Below are 16761 nucleotides of genomic sequence, written 5' to 3' on the forward strand. Positions count from 1 at the left end.
AAAAAAAAAAAAAAAAAGGAAAGTCAACATAAATGTCCAATTCTCAGTCAAAGCTGCAATTCTTCTCAGAACATCACTCAGTTAAATGAGATGCTAACTCTGCGGATGTCCTAAAAAGAGGAACTAGATAGGTTTCATGTGCGGTTTTGGGAAGAAGTGGAAAGCAGCAATACCTGTACACAGTTTCAAAGTGCGTGGCTCAGCACGAACTAACCGGAAAGAGGAAGATCTGATGCCACAGTGGAGAGGAGACGGCATTCAGAACATCTAACGAGGCAAAGTTACACTGAGAGAGATTAGAGAGAGGGCATCTGTGTGAAACCATGATGAATGAAATCAAACATGCTTGGAAAGACCCATTAATATAACTTGTGTTCACTAGTGAGACAGGCAAAGAGTTGCATTGTGCAGTGCATCCCGAAGAAATTTGCATCACAAATGGAAAACTTCAGTAGCCAAACCTGAATATGAACAAACGTGACGCAGCAGAGACTCGCGTGAATCGAATGAGCCTAACAGTCTAGAACAAGCACATCAGCACACGTAACAGAAAACGAAGCACATACACGTCCTGATTCAAAACGCCAATGAGGTTCATCGTGTTGGCCGAGGTGCTGGATTGCGACGAATCGTATTATGAGGGACAGACACTGAAGTATGGCATAAGGACACTTCTAGATCAGTCATTTACATCTAACAGCAGCGAGGCGACTATGTGGATCTGCATTTTGACAGACTAAAGGAACGTGTGATTTTTGACCTTTGTAACTTTTAACAACCATACTATCAATTCATCTGCACTGATAGAGTAACTGAAATACTACTGCAAATACTTGAATTCCTCTCAATACTCTCACATGGATTACAAATGCGATGAGCTAATATGACAATACTGTAGCAGTCTGTGGAAAAGAGAGCATATGTGCACTGCTGTTTATCACAAGGGGGTTTGCACATGAGGCCGACAGGACCTTGGACACATAGATTTTCATGCAAATTGAGGCAACAGTGTTCATATGCACAGAACATCACTCACACATACACACAGTGCTGTCTGAACGCTAAAAGAAACATGAATATATGGATGTGAAGGAAGTGGTCTGAAACTGACCGGTTATGTTTGTTGCAAACATATGCACGCACATTAATTTGGGGCTTTGTGAGGAATGTGTCCCTTAAAGAATGTATGGTTCACTGTGGATGTCACTGTACAGCATGTTGGCAAGATGGATAACATGTTCCCATGTACAAAACTCAAATCTTTGGGTAAAATAGCTGTATGAATAGAATTTGAAAGAAAGAAAGAAAAAGTAAAGAAAGAACAGACCTTGGACAGGAGGGAGGCAGAGAGTCCGGGCCAATAAACAGATGCACAAATCACAAGAGAAGTGAATGAACTAGAACTTGTGTGATGGATGAATGGATGAATGAATGAATGAACGAACAGACGAACGAACGCAGGGTCTCTACAGCTTCAGTGACATTCATAAGCTGCCTGTGTGTTATTGCTGTGGATCTGTAGGTATGCTCTGTGAAGTCTATGTGTTCAGGATCCTGCTCAAGTATTTACAAATGAAACCCAAACAGTCGATGTGTTCTTTCTCCCAAAACAAAATATATTAATTATACAGCTCTGCAATGAGCAACAGTGTCCTCATCTCTTTAATAAAATTAAATCCCGACATAGCTATAACAATAATGCCTTTTAGTTTTTGCTTCTTGTCTGTTGCAATTGTACATCATGGTGTAATACAATTTCACAAAGTTTTTTTGTTTTTGTTTTTGTTTTTCGACATGCAAAACGTCTCTTCGAAATGACATTGTACCTAAACAAACACTGAAATCTCATTTCAGTTTCTCTAGGATCTCCGTTTTCCATTTTTTCCTCTTCATTACACAACACTTTAGTTATTATATTTACATGGAAACAAAAAACATGATGTAGTAAATGCAGGATAATTCCTATATGTGTTTATATGTATACATTTCTAAGAGATGTATATAAATATATAATATTTATTTATACATGTATAAAGACTCAGTCTTCGTCGCTGGAATCGGAATCCTCGGATGACGAGGAGGAGCTGTCAGACTCGGAGGAGGATGACTCCGCCTTCACTGAGCCCTCTGGACCACTGGTATCCTTCTTTTCGTCAGGCTCCTCCCCCTCATCGCTGTCTTTGTCCTCAGAACGGCCGGGCAGCTGCGCCGTGGCTTCGGAGGCAGCAGGTTGCAGTGGTGGGGTTGGCTGAGTGTTTGCAGCTTGCGGCTGGTTGGCCACAGGCAGGTTAAGGCCTGGCGTAAGAAGCATCCCTGGGTAGAGCATACTAGAGAGGAGAAGGGGGTTGAGGGCCAGTGGGTGGCCTGAAGCAGAAGCACTTGTTTGATTTGAGTTGGCGGCTGTCGAGGAGGTGGCTTTGGAGCTTTGACCCTCTGTCCTTTCAACTTTGCCATCCGGACTCAAAGTCTCAACCGACACCTTGGGTGTGGCGGACTCTCTACCGCTCTTCTTTTTCCCATCCTCGTCGCTCGTCAAAGTCACACCCGCCGCTTCCTGTTTTCCGAGGATACCGCTCATCCCGAGGAGGTTCGGCAGCCCGGTCATTCCGGACAGCATCATCGGAAACATGGTGGCCATGTTGGTGGGGTCTTGAGGCAGTCCCATGAGGCCGGTGGTGAGTTGGAGAGACTGGAGGCTCTGGAGGTTGTGCTGAAGAGCTTGAAGACTAGGCAGGTCCAGCCCGGCGAGGAGGCCGTTGGTTAGGAGCGGGTTGAGCCCCAGGGCGGCGTTGGCACTGGCACTGGCCACGGTGGCTGCTTTAGCCAAAGCGTTTTTGGGACGTCGTCCTCGCCGGCTCACTTCTTCAGGAACGATGGGGCCGGTCAGGATACGGTCAAACATACTTTCAGGAAGGTAACCCTGGAAACACAAACACATCTGTTATACAAGTAGGAAAAAACATCCATAACATTTTTGTTAATACATGAGGTTTTATGGTTTCCTTCAGGTTATGGTAAAATTAGAATCATATTTGAATCATATCAATTTCATTACACAATTATTGTGGCCAAAAGAATTCACAATAACACTATTATTGTTAACTAACTATACTAACTATTGCTAGCTATTATTACTATCAGTGGAATTCATCTTGAACTTTGTTCATTTTGTGCTTTCTCTTTTTTGGACAATGAATCACTCAAAATACGAGTGTATGGAGGCGGACAGAGAGGTTGTAACCATAACCGTGCAAAAAGAATGTACTGTTGATTGGCACTTCCAGCAGACTGGGGTGTCTAACACTTCTTTTTTATGAAATCCAAAAACTCCCACACTGGCAAGCTCACTTTTATGGGTGTGGATAGAATGTCTCCTTCAACATGATTTTGTGTGGCAGCAGTAGCTACACAATGTGTGCAGTTGTCTTCTTTCTGATAGGTGGTAGCCAGCATTACACAGTGCTGGATTGTTTACAATATTATCAAATGTATAGTACTAACACATTATTATTATTATTTTTTTAAATACTATGGTTATCATCATGTCGGTATAGTGCAGCACCTCTAATTTTTGTTAATGCGCTAAATTTGGAATGAATAATGTTTCTTTTTTTTTTTTACTCACAGACTGTTTAACAACGTCAGCCCACTCTGGTGGGACACCATACTCTGGATTTTCCTGCAGGAACCGACTTAAATCTTTCAGAGGAGGAGCAAATGCACCACCAATCTGGAACAAAGAAGTATTACAAACAACACTCAGTATCAGTAAAATAAAAATAAAAATCTGTCCATAAAATCTATTACCATCACATACTCACCTTGCGAGCATTTCGCCTGTTGATGATCTGTACTCGCTCTTCTCCAGTCAGGCTGTTGATGTCAATTTTGTTTGGGTTTCTGCAGCGATGTCTCTTCTGTTTTGGTCTGCCATCTTGAAACTGCAGCTTGTTTGCGGTCTGCAATAGAGGTATGATTAGAAACTTACATGCATATTTTTACAGACAGCCATCTGAAACAAAAACTTGTTTGTTTGTTTTTTAAATCCAGAGATTAATCAAAAATCTGCTATTTACGGGAATAAAGGCTCCCACATCTGCCACGAAGCCTGGGTGCTCTTTTAGCCACTGGTCAAGATCTTTCCGTTTTGGAGCGTCCTCTCCGGCTAGTCGCGTCCCATCTTTGAGGCTGATGACGGGAACGCGGGTTTCCGTGTCAAGGGTGCTGAGCCCCTGAGGTGTGCTCAACCCAGGGGGAGCGGATGTACTGGCGACACTGCTACTCCAGCCAGCAGGAGTCTGCAAATATAGGTCATCATGCATTCGCCTTATTGATACTGGAGCATGCCAACTTTCTAGATTTCTGAATATAAAATGAAAAGTAAAAAACAAAAAAAAAAACAGGTCATAGGCAAGTCAAACCTGCTCTGCCATCATAGGAGGCCTGTTTCTGTTCATGAACAGCAGGTCCATCCCCTCCACATTCTTCCGCCGTCCTCTCCTCTTCTTTATTACGGGCTGTCCATCCATAACTCCATTCAGACGCATTTGCTCTGGCAGTACTGCAATAACACAATGAACATGCAGTTTTAGTTTCGTCCAGTACTGTATATTGCATAAAGTGCAGTGTGGTTGGTGGCTAAAGTAGATATCTGGTTGAACATATTTGCCCCGGACCACAAAACCAGTCATAAGGGTTAATTTTTTTAAATTGAGATTTATATATCATCAGAATGCTTTTCTGAAATCTTTCCATTGATGTATGGTTTGTTAGGATAGGACAATATTTGGGCTGAGATACAACTCTTTGAAAATCTGGAATCTGAGGGTGCAAAAAAAAAAATCGCCTTTAAAGTTGTCAAAATGAAGTCCTTAGCAATGCATATTACTAATCAAAAATTAAGTTTTGATATATTTACGGTAAGAAAATTAAAAAATATCGTCATGGAACATGATCTTTACTTAAAGGGTTACTCCACCCCAAAATGAAAATTTGGTCATTAATCACTTACCCCCATGTCGTTCCAAACCCGTAAAAGCTTTGTTCGTCTTTGGAACACAATTTAAGACATTTTAGATGAAAACCGGGAGGCTTGTGACTGTCCCGTTGACTGCCAAGTAATTACCACTGTCAAGGTCCAGAAAAGTATGAAAAGCATCGTCAGGATAGTCCATCTGCTATCAGTGGTTCAATCTGAATTTTATGATGCGACGAGAATACTTTTTGTATGCAAAGAAATTTCTTTTCAACAATTCGTGTCCTCTGTGTCTCTCCACGTCACCATTTTGGATATTATCCACTGAATGCAAACTGTGCACGCTCTTCTGTATCAGCCGCAACACAAGGATATGCTATTTTCATTCAAATCAAAGCGTAAATACACGTAGAATACGTATTGTTGTGTTGCGGCTGACACAGAAGAGCGTACTCAGTTTGCATTCAGTGGATAATATCCAAAATGGCACTACGGTGACGCGAAGAGAGAGAGGAGACGAGAATTGTTGAAAAATTATTTTTATTTTCTTTGCATACAAAAAGTATTCTCGTTGCATCATAAAATTCAGATTGAACCACTGATAGCAGATGGACTATCCTGACGATGCTTTTCATACTTTTCTGGACCTTGACAGTGGTAATTACTTGGCAGTCAACGGGACAGTCACAAGCCTCCCGGTTTTCATCTAAAATGTCTTAAATTGTGTTCCGAAGATGAACAAAGCTTTTACGGGTTTGGAACGACATGGGGGTAAGTGATTAATGACCAAAATTTCATTTTGGGTTGGAGTAACCCTTTAATATCCAAATGATTTCTGACTTAAAAGAAAAATTGATAATTTTGACCCATACAATGTATTTTTGGCTATTGCTACAGATATACCCATGCTACTTATGACTGGTTTTGTGGTCCAGGTTCACAAATATGCTTGAACATTACCTTGTGGATAGCTGTTCTGTGTTTTGGTGTAGTCTGCAAGGCTGGTATCAGATGCGTTCTGTAACTCTTGGAGCCGGGCTAAGTACTGCTGCTGGGCAAGAGGTCCCTCCTCACCCTCCAGGGGGCGCTTCAGAGGCAAACCTTGCTTCTGGAAGGTCAGTTTGAGGCTGCCCTCTTGCTGCAGGACACAGGCCAAGGGTCAGAGGTTAAAGACACATTGTTAATAGGGGTAGGTCCCTATGAAGCCTATGATACTGGTTTGAGACCAGTGAAGAACTATGAGAACAGTTTTTACATACAGAAACACAAGAGGTTCATAAATGGTATCAGGTTTTATACAGAAAATAACTGTTAAGCAAATCGCCTCCAGTGGGTTGAGGTAACACAGAAACACAGTGAAGTCATAGGGCTTAAAGCTGATGTGTGTAATTTTTTTTGGTGCACAAATTCTTTTTCCATTCTCAGTTTAATATGCAAAAAATAAGTTGAACACAGGTTGATTCTCACAAGTTGGTTTTATCAAAACATTGCTCTGTGTGTTTGAGCATCCCGACCAGTCGGATATTAGCAACATTAGCTTAGCTAATAAGAAATATTTCAACCAGGACTACTTGTTTATCAAAAATAGAAATGTCTACATGTCTCTAATGCTCACCCACACAGAAATTTATTTGGTCAAAAATTCAGTAAAACAGTAACATTGTAAAATATTAAAATAAAGTATATATAAATATTTAAATAAAGTATAATAATTAATATAATATTATTACACACTTCACCTTTAAAGCAAAGGACAGAGGCCAAGACTGATTTTGTGCACTGGGTTTAGTTTAAATGTGCGAATGTTGCAACTTCAGTGTAGAAGATTTGATTCGATCCCAGCAAGAGTCACAGGAATACACCGTTGGTCTCCAGACAGATATAGAAAGCAAAAACGCTGAGAATGTAAACTTAAAAATTAAACTGAAGCTGCAAAATTTTCAAAGCAAAATCAAATGAAAGGAAGAAAGAAAGAAAGAAAGAAAGAAACAAACAAATACTGGAGGAAAAGGGGGAAGACCAAACAATAAAAACAAACAAAACATGCCAAGCGCTGCAATGACACTGCAGATCGGCATTTGTGGGGGAGAACGTAAAATAACATACGTCATTGATTTTGACTGAGAACTCCTTTTCTCTGTCTGCAACATGCTTCTTCACCTTTGAACCCTGAGGGGAGGCTGAAGGGTCTTCTGTGAGCGTGGTTGTGTTGTCCAGCAGTTTGGTGGTATAGAAAGAAGTCACTGCATTGCCTTCGTATGCACGACGAACCCCTGGCCATTTCCCCTTCAACACTGCCTGACATATACTGTCCAACCGGTTTATCATGACACGGTCCTGCAATGTGTGGACAATATTAATGCAAGGACATTACAAGCAAGTACTGTACTTTAAGGTGGAACGTTATGATTGTGGTGGGGCAGAGAAAAACCATATTCCAAATATTCCAAACTTTTTAATGAATGAAACACTGCTCTTACAGTGACAGAGCCACAACTAAGATACACTGACAAAGTCAGACCAGAAAGGGATGTTGGCCTGGGCTGCTCACCTTTGGCCAGTAGGAGGCAGCAAGCATATAACCTCCCTGGAAAGGGTGTGGAGGGTTAGAGACACCGTTGGTCACATGACTGTCCTGCATGTCATCTTGTGTAGTGTTGAGAGAGGCAAAGCTGTCTTCGTCAAAGCCTTTAACACCAGGCACTGCTGAAGCTACCGGAATAGAGACAGAGGCAACAGTGTTATACTGATCAAACACACTTTAAACATTATCCATTTCACGTTTTACAAAACTTCAAAACTCAGACAACCTACTACATTTGTCAAAATGTACTTAACGCTCAACTTGACCTTCCATTTCCAGTGTGATGAATGAACCAGAAGCAATATCAATCTCTTTTCTCTTTTCTTGACTCATTTGACTAGACTGACAGACAGGACATTTTTTACATAAAACTGGATTCAAACAACTATTTATTTCTGAGATGACAACAAAATGCCTCTCGCTGAATGTAAACGTAATAGAACGAGGATATATCGCAACTTTGTAGCATGTTAAAAGCTTCACATATTTTTAAGAAATAGCAGGCAGTATACAGTATATAGGCTGCAGACTGCCGTATCCACTACACAAGCTGTTTCCCATTTTAAACCACACTGAAGATATACATATTGAATGAAGCATTTCTCTCTCTTAAAATAGTCTCTGGGCATGCTTTAAAACTCATGACCCTCATAACTGATTAATGCATTAGTGAGTCAAGTGAATGGACACCTGAATGCTGTTACTGGGTCTGCCTTCTACCCAAGGAAAATCATTTAAAATCACTTTTGCACTGCCACACACATGCAGTCATACGAAAAAACCATAAACATTACCATATACTGTATACCGTTCAAAATACACTATCATTCAAAAGTTTGGGGTTGGTAAGATTTTGAATGTTTTTGAAAGAAGGGCTCACCAAGTTTGCATTTCTTTGATCAAAAATACAGTAAAAATGATATTACAACTCAAATTATTTATTCCTGTGATGCAAAGCTGAATTTTCAGCAGCCATTACTCCAGTCTTCAGTGTCACATGATCCTTCAGAGATCAATCAAATATGCTGATTTGGTGCTCAAGAAACATTTCTTGTTACAGTTATTGTTGAAAACAGTTGTGCTTCTAAATAGCTGATGAATAGAAAACTCAAAAGAACAGCATTTACTTGAAACTGAAATCTTTAAGAACACTATAAATCTCTTTACTGTCATTTTTAATCAAAATAATTTCTATTAAAAAAATTAAACCTCTTACTGTTAAGTTATTGTAGAAAGGCGACAACTTACTATTTAAGTTAATCAGATAACTACTCACCTTTCTTTGGTACCTCCTCGCTGTCACTGTCTTCTGAAGACGAGGATGACGATGATGATGAAGACGAAGAACCTGAAGAACAGGAGGAAGATGAAGACGAGGAACTGGATCCAGACCGTGATGAAGATGAGGATGAGGAAGAAGATCTTGATGAAGAACTTGACGAAGAGCTGGATGAGGAGCCATCCGAGTCTGAGTCGGATCCCGACCCCCTCCTGGCTTCTCTGCGGCTCCGTTTACTCAGCTTCTTCTGTTTTCGAGTTACTGAGTTCGGCGTGAGCGGTTTTGTTCTAGCCGCCACCATCCGGCTCTCGTTCTCTCCCACTTTGTGTATGTCATCTTTCTCATCCACTCCTGAAGGTGTGGGTGGTCTGATAGAGGGTGTCTCCATCTTGGGATTTTGCTCTCCACTCTCTTCCTCTCTCTCTGACAGCGGCTCTTCCTTCAGTTCAGTTTGGCTTGGGAGCGGTGAAGCAGAAGCCTCTTTAGCCTGAATATGTTGGAGGGGGGTTGGGATGTGACACTGTCCCAGTGAAGGCGTCTGATTCTGGGCTTGGACTTGTGCTGCAGTTCCCTTGTTCTGGCTGTAGTTTCTCTGTGCCACCATAAAGCAGAGCTCTGGGTCACGGAGGATATGGTAGTCTGTTCGGCTGACTCCATGTTTGGCCGCCCCAAGCAGAAGATCCCGATCGTGGGATCCTGTTTCCCACCACACTGGAAGATCCGGTCCTGGCTGGCACAGTGCGAGACGCTCATAAAGCTGCGGGTGACGCAACACCTGTTCTCTTATCTTCCGCAGCAGCTCCACTCTGTATAAGGTACGGGAGGCACGCTCCTCTGTGATTGGTTGTATAGCAAGAGAAGAGTCCATCATATCTGAGGGGAGAGCAGACAAAAACTGACGATGAATGAGTACAAGATAATGTATTGGAAGACTGGCGGAAAACCAAATTGAGCATATGTTGTGCATCGATAGATATTTGTGGCACTGACCTCCCTCTATAGCGGGCAAGCGGCAGACCCTCCTGCACATGGCAATAAAGGCACACAGGTACTTGTGTAGACTCTCGTCAGTTTTCTTGTGCAGTCGAGCCATGGCTCTGAACTTGGTCCAGTCAAAGCAGCCCAAATCTGGATCAAACACTACCCCAAATGTTGAAACCACACGATAGAAATCCGCCTCCTCTCTCCGTGTCCACCTATTAAGAAATGGAAAAAAGATTAATTCATAAACAAAGTTACTGACCCACACAAAGAACTTCTAGACAAAAAAAGTGAACCGCAATCATACAAATGATTGATTGAATTATTCATTTTATAAAAGTTTCTTAAAGCTACACCTAATAATTCTGTGGTTTATATTTGCCTCCTTCTCGTCTTAAATCCAAGTAGTGGATTCAATGTTTCTGTTTATTAACACCGTTGAACGGCTGATCATGTGCAGAGCTGCAAAACAGCTTTTTCTAGGCCACATCTCATGTTTGTTTACATCAATTGTCAAGGGCTATTCATTTATTTTTTTTAAAGCAGAAAAACATACTTGTGCATTCTTAAGTTGAATTAAAGCTGGAATACCCTACATTACTAAAACAATAACACTAGGAATTTTACACTTGCAGACTTTTTAAATGGTTACAGAGAAAACTGGGCATCAAAGGCGTGTTCTAAAATCCGCTCAAAATATCAAACATAGTCTAAAGCCTAAAAAAATGAGATACTGTAACCATCATTCACCACATGATTTTCTGTGATATCCATCAACTCCAACGGCCAAAAATCTACAGACTGGCTCTGATTTCATGCATTGACTAGCACTGACTCCTCCACACTTCAAATCGAAGGGCAAAGGTTAGTGTAGTGTATCACAGCCTTTACAGCTGGCGTTAACTAAAGTCTCTTACCGTTGTTGTCTTTCAATCTTGGCAGCAATTTTGGGATTGAGTGTGTCACTGATCGTGGGGGGCAGAGGGTAGAGGGCAGGGGTCATGGCCTGCTGTGTCTGATGAATCTGAAGTATCTGTCTGCTCTTGGTGAAGCGCTGAGAAGCAGTGATCAGACGTCGCAGTCGGGCCGTCAGTGCGGAGGTTGAGGGCCAGTACATCCCTGATCCAGCACCCAAAGTCCCACCACCACCACAATCTAATACAGACCCTCCTTCTGCACCAACACACAAACACACTGCTAAAGACTAACAATAACTTAATATTAACTCAAAAGTGTTTATTTAAAAAAAGGAATGAGAAACACTATAAAACACTATAGTTTGTCAATACCTCCGCCTGTATCCGTGATGACCAGGTCTCCTGGGGAAGAAGCATCATCCTAAAGGTAAGAGCACATGTTAAGTCATAGAATTTGAACTAAATTTGAATCGAGGTAGCACACAGGAAACTGTTGTAAATGTTTGTAACAGTATTTATAAGGTATTTCCAGGAATATTATATGTATTTTACATACATTTATATTGAAAATTAAATGCAAGTTCCTGCAGTTGATTTATAAATTACTATAAATACTGGGAATACTGTAAAATACTATGTATGTGTGTATTCAAAGTATTCTACATATCAGGGAACAAATTGTCAGCTATTTAGTCACAAAATGTGTTGACTGTTTATTGAAACTACATTCCTCTTTGTGTCATTCCAACTGAACATACTATAGGCTGTGGCCTATTCAATTTAAATTCCAACTCATGTATTGAAAAGGCAACCAATTCTAAAATTTGCCCAACCCTGAAGCCACTCTAATTGATATTCTTTGAGCTTGCGTGTGTAACATTCTTATCAGGCCCAGTTCTCTCTTCTCCACTTGCATACCTCCATATCATCCTTCAGCAAAGCTGGAGCAGGCTTATACTCAGGGTCGTCCACATCTCTGCACACACAGATAACACAAACACACAAACAAACACCGTTACAAACACCTCAGAGAGTTACTGCAGGCAGAAACTGATAAAAGACTTCCTCTATCTGTTTGAGTGGAGCACATGTTTGTGTCTCTTACCCATCCATAATGTCATTTCCTCTCTGTTCAGCAGCGATGGCCTTCTCGTCTGGCCGCCCAACCCTTTCTAAGAAACACAGTGCTGGATCTGCACGAATAGTGTTGTACTTCTCATAACCTACAACACATACAAACAACCATTAGATAAAAGTGTAAACCTACCCACACAGAAAGCCTTGAGCGCAACAGAGCTGATCAGACTCACCGTGCTTAAAGACTCCTAACAGCAGACATTTGTCCGAGAGCATGTCCCACCACAGCGCAGGCATCTCTGAATGATCCGGCTCAGGAACCCAGATCTCTATCTCACTGCGAGACAGCAAAACAAACATTCCAGCCATTTCTAGCGGTAACATGCTATACATCTTATTCTGAGGTTATTTCAGGTTTAGATTTAAGTCTGATATTGTCATTTGCTGATTTTTTTTTTGGTGAACTATTCCTTTAAATACAGGTATTGATATTACATGTTTACGTTCCTGAAGTTTCCTCAGCAGAACAGCAGATGGCGCTTTAATGTTCCTCTTTTACTAAACAAACTGGCTTAAACTGACTAATACCGGAAGAGTTCAATGAGGACCTATTTATAATCCTAATATGCAAAGGGATCTATGATACACAAGTGAATTGCTTTATATTATTAGGTTTTGATCAGTTTTATATGGCTTAAAATTAAATACAAATTACCAGCATGTAAAAAAAAATAATAATAATCATTTAAAATACTAAGAACTCTTATAAACAGAAATTACTGGTACTGCTACTTCTACCACTATTAGTACAATACATGTAGAACACGCTCCTCAGATGTTTTGGTTTCCCAGACTAGTGAAAGTAATAAGGTGAGAGGGTCCATGGCAATGCTTACCTGGCATCTGCCCCATCCAGCACTTTTTGGCACTGTACTCCAATCACTTCTTGTTTCAGATAGTACAGCATTCTAACCCTCAGTAGCACCCTGCCAGACAGGGACAGAGAGAGAGATTGAGATCAAAGTGTACTAATATATATATATATATATATAGTTTTACTCAGCAAGGATGCATCAAATTGATCAAAAGTGAGAATAAATTTAGTTGAAAACATTTAGAATGTTACAAAAGATTAATTTAAAAAAAAATGCTTTGAACTTTCTATTGTAAAACGGTAACTGTTAATAACGCTGATAATAACAATAATTGCTTCTTGAGCACCAAATCAGCATATTAGAATGATTTCTGAAGAATCGTATGACACTGAAGACTGCAGTAATACAGTAGTTGCTGAAAATACAGCTGTCATTACAGACGTAAATTACATTTTAAAATATTCTGAAATTTTTCAATTGTAATAATATTTCACAACATTACTTATGTAATTTTGATCAAATAAATGCAGCCTTGGTTAGCAAGAGACCTCTTTCAAAAACATAAAAAAAATTGAATCGTCCCCAAACCTTTGAACAGGACTGCAAATAGGCTTACGTGTACGATCTGATGTAAAATGCACTGCCATATGGCTGGTGTTAATGAGGGCTAACACATACAGCCTTTTCCAGCCTTTTCATTTTTTTTTTTTATGAAATTTGCTTCAGAAAGCATGCATGACTGACAGTAAATGTGGGCAATGTAACTGTTCAAAACCATTAATGTAAAAATCCTATCTGTCATTTTTTTTAGAACATTTGTGTGTGTGTGTGCATATGTATATATATGTGTAGCATGACTTTAAGAACTTTGCTTTCAAGCTTATTCACATCTGTCTGTTATGATCTTCATGTGAAATGACAGAGAATTTACAGTATTTCATACTAAAACTCACATTTTCACCCTAACATTAGTGGCATTTCAGCCCTGAGAAAAAATGCAGACGCATACAAAGCTGACAGCTGTGTCCCAGGTCATCGCTTATGTGTGTGTGTGTGTTAAACAGGACAGCTTTCTAAACAATAGGGAACTTTCTCCAATGCCAGAGAGCCCTGGATGCAGCCAGCCTTACAGTAATAAACTCTCTCAACACACACGTCCTGGTCCAGAACAGTTCATTTATCAAAGCACAATCACACAGTCTGGTTTATAGCATGACACGATGCTTCTTTCTAATCCAGGAACTGTTAAGCGTTTGCAACAAACAAACAGAGTAGGAACAGCCAGCCAGCCAGTGTCAAGAACTGAAGAGCGTGACCTGAAAGCACCTCTCATCTTCCATTCCCTAAGAGAAAAACCCCTAAACAAGTGTGTGAGAGTGGGCTGTACCACAAAAAGATCAAAAGGGCTAAAATGGGAGATTCCCCTTTTATCATTGCATCACACACTTCCTCCACAGTGGCAGATATCCATCTAATGAGGCGTTCACGCGTAGCTGAGTGGCTGTGTGGTTGAAAGTGGGTGTTACTGCTGCTTTATGGCCCAATGTTATTGGTGGGCTGCACAATAGGCTGTATTTTTTCAAAAGTCAGATCATAAAAGGGATGTACTCACAAGCAAACTCACTAAAAAGTGTGTTTTTTAGTGTGTGTGTGTGTGTATGCATGTATGCATACGTACAGTGATGGCCAAAAATATGGCACCCTTGGTAAATATGATCAAAGGCGGCTGTGAAAATTAATCCTTTTGATCTTTTATTTAAAAATTTCACAAAAATCTATATAACTAGGGATGGGCCGATCTGATATTCAGTATCGATTTCGCTCCGATACTGGCATTTTCTACCGGATCGGGTATCAGTCAGACGAGGCCGATCCAAATCCGCTGTTGTGCGTATACTATTGTGTTATTGTTAAGCCCCACAAAAGCCACAAACACATTATAAAACACCATAAAGTTTTCATGCACTATATTTCAAGTGTTCTGAAGCCGTTTAATGTGAGGTACAGATGAATATTTAAGTCAAGCTGACGTAACAAACTCTACGGCTTCAAACTGCGTGTCGCATTCGGTTACGAGTCAAAACAATGAAACTCTCTCCAAGATTATTAAATGTTCCTAATATTACTCTTGATCTGTAAATAAAGATTAATGGTTTGCATAAAAGGACTTTATCTTCGTGCTGTTTTACTTTCTACCGGGTGTCTGTTAGATCACAACACTGGACTAGAGAGCACCATGTTAACGAGCACAGTAACTGAAATTTAAAACTGTTAAAAGAAAAGGCTCAAACTATCGCACAGATTTAATACACTACGCATTAATATCTCTTCACTTTGTGCTTTGAACCTTTCTATGCGGAATTGGAGCGCTGTGACTCCGTGTTGCTTCAAGTGCATCATTCTGCGCACAGGATGCTCATAAGCGCTTTGTACCACTCTGTTTTTGGAGCCTTTCGTATCATAATACTTTTGCACAATGAAAGATTATTAGTAGCCTTTATTGTCCGTCTTATCTATCATATGTTTCTGCCTCATTACTGTGCTATACATTTAAAAGAAATGTCTTTTAATTTTACAGTATACATATTTATATACAAATATATTACTTGTTTTTCATAAATGTATTTTACAACAATACAAAGTCCTACACTTATTCACCTACATTTATTTGTTCCCTACTAAATGTTTTATTTTCACTAATTTTAGATTTTATTAAATTATTGTGCACTCCTGATTTTTCTAGAGTAACTTCTGCTACTAACCTAGTTTATAATAGTATTTTTGTCATAGATTATAATTATATATGCATTCACTTGTTTTTCATTACAATAAAGTTGTCTATATTTAGTAGATTGTGTGTAACACACAAAAACGTCATGATCAGGTCAACACACATTGAGGTATAAAAATTCAACACTGATTAAAAAAAAAAAAACTGCCCTAGTATCGGATCGATATCGGTATTGGCAGATACTCAGAATTTTTGATATTAGATCGGGATCAGTTCTGAAAAAGTGGTATCGAGCCACCCCTAATATATACATATACATATACATATACATATACATATACATATACATATACATATACATATACATATACATATACATATACAGGTGCATCTCAAATTAGAATGTTGTGGAAAAGTTCATTTATTTCAGTAATTCAACTCAAATTGTGAAACCCGTGTATTAAATAAATTCAATGCACACAGACTGAAGTAGTTTAAGTCTTTGGTTCTTTTAATTGTGATGATTTTGGCTCACATTTAACAAAAACCCACCAATTCACTATCTCAACAAATTAGAATACTTCATAAGACCAATAAAAAAAAAACATTTTTAGTGAATTGTTGGCCTTCTGGAAAGTATGTTCATTTACTGTATATGTACTCAATACTTGGTAGGGGCTCCTTTTGCTTTAATTACTGCCTCAATTCGGCGTGGCATGGAGGTCATCAGTTTGTGGCACTGCTGAGGTGGTATGGAAGCCCAGGTTTCTTTGACAGTGGCCTTCAGCTCATCTGCATTTTTTAGTCTCTTGTTTCTCATTTTCCTCTTGACAATACCCCATAGATTCTCTATGGGGTTCAGGTCTGGTGAGTTTGCTGGCCAGTCAAGCACACCAACACCATGGTCATTTAACCAACTTTTGGCAGTGTGGGCAGGTGCCAAATCCTGCTGGAAAATGAAATTAGCATCTTTAAAAAGCTGGTCACCAGTAGAAAGCATGAAGTGGTCCACAATTTCTTGGTAAACGGGTGCAGTGACTTTGGTTTTCAAAAAACACAGTGGACCAACACCAGCAGATGACATTGCACCCCAAATCACCAAAGACTCTGGAAACTTAACACTGGACTTCAAGCAACTTGGGCTATGAGGTTCTCCACCCTTCCTCCAGACTCTAGGACCTTGGTTTCCAAATGAAATACAAAACTTGCTCTCATCTGAAAAGAGGACTTTGCACCACTGGGCAACAGTCCAGTTCTTCTTCTCCTTAGCTCAGGTAAGACGCCTCTGACGTTGTCTGTGGTTCAGGAGAGGACAACTGTAGCCAAATTCCTTGACACGTCT

General features: G+C 40.0%; 1 protein-coding gene across 7 annotated transcripts in view; it reads right to left on the reverse strand.

Moving 5' to 3' along the window:
* The window catches only part of chd9 (chromodomain helicase DNA binding protein 9), a 77294-nt gene continuing 60533 nt past the window's right edge, over window positions 1-16761 (reverse strand). For 6 of the 7 annotated variants that reach the window (XM_058780653.1, XM_058780651.1, XM_058780657.1 and 3 more), the window contains 16 exons: window positions 12710-12799; window positions 12047-12150; window positions 11842-11959; window positions 11655-11712; window positions 11109-11157; window positions 10737-10992; window positions 9829-10034; window positions 8836-9711; window positions 7527-7687; window positions 7082-7312; window positions 5936-6113; window positions 4422-4561; window positions 4077-4298; window positions 3822-3959; window positions 3626-3730; window positions 1-2920 (listed from right to left, as the gene is read on the reverse strand). In XM_058780653.1, the coding sequence (XP_058636636.1) occupies window positions 2039-2920; window positions 3626-3730; window positions 3822-3959; window positions 4077-4298; window positions 4422-4561; window positions 5936-6113; window positions 7082-7312; window positions 7527-7687; window positions 8836-9711; window positions 9829-10034; window positions 10737-10992; window positions 11109-11157; window positions 11655-11712; window positions 11842-11959; window positions 12047-12150; window positions 12710-12799 (3814 nt within the window). In that variant the 3' untranslated portion in view covers window positions 1-2038. The remainder of the gene's footprint in view (window positions 2921-3625; window positions 3731-3821; window positions 3960-4076; window positions 4299-4421; window positions 4562-5935; window positions 6114-7081; window positions 7313-7526; window positions 7688-8835; window positions 9712-9828; window positions 10035-10736; window positions 10993-11108; window positions 11158-11654; window positions 11713-11841; window positions 11960-12046; window positions 12151-12709; window positions 12800-16761) is intronic. The other variant, XM_058780654.1, reaches the window with a different exon arrangement.

Source organism: Onychostoma macrolepis, chromosome 07 (assembly GCF_012432095.1).
Source record: "Onychostoma macrolepis isolate SWU-2019 chromosome 07, ASM1243209v1, whole genome shotgun sequence".
In the NCBI taxonomy this organism is placed as follows: domain Eukaryota; kingdom Metazoa; phylum Chordata; class Actinopteri; order Cypriniformes; family Cyprinidae; genus Onychostoma; species Onychostoma macrolepis.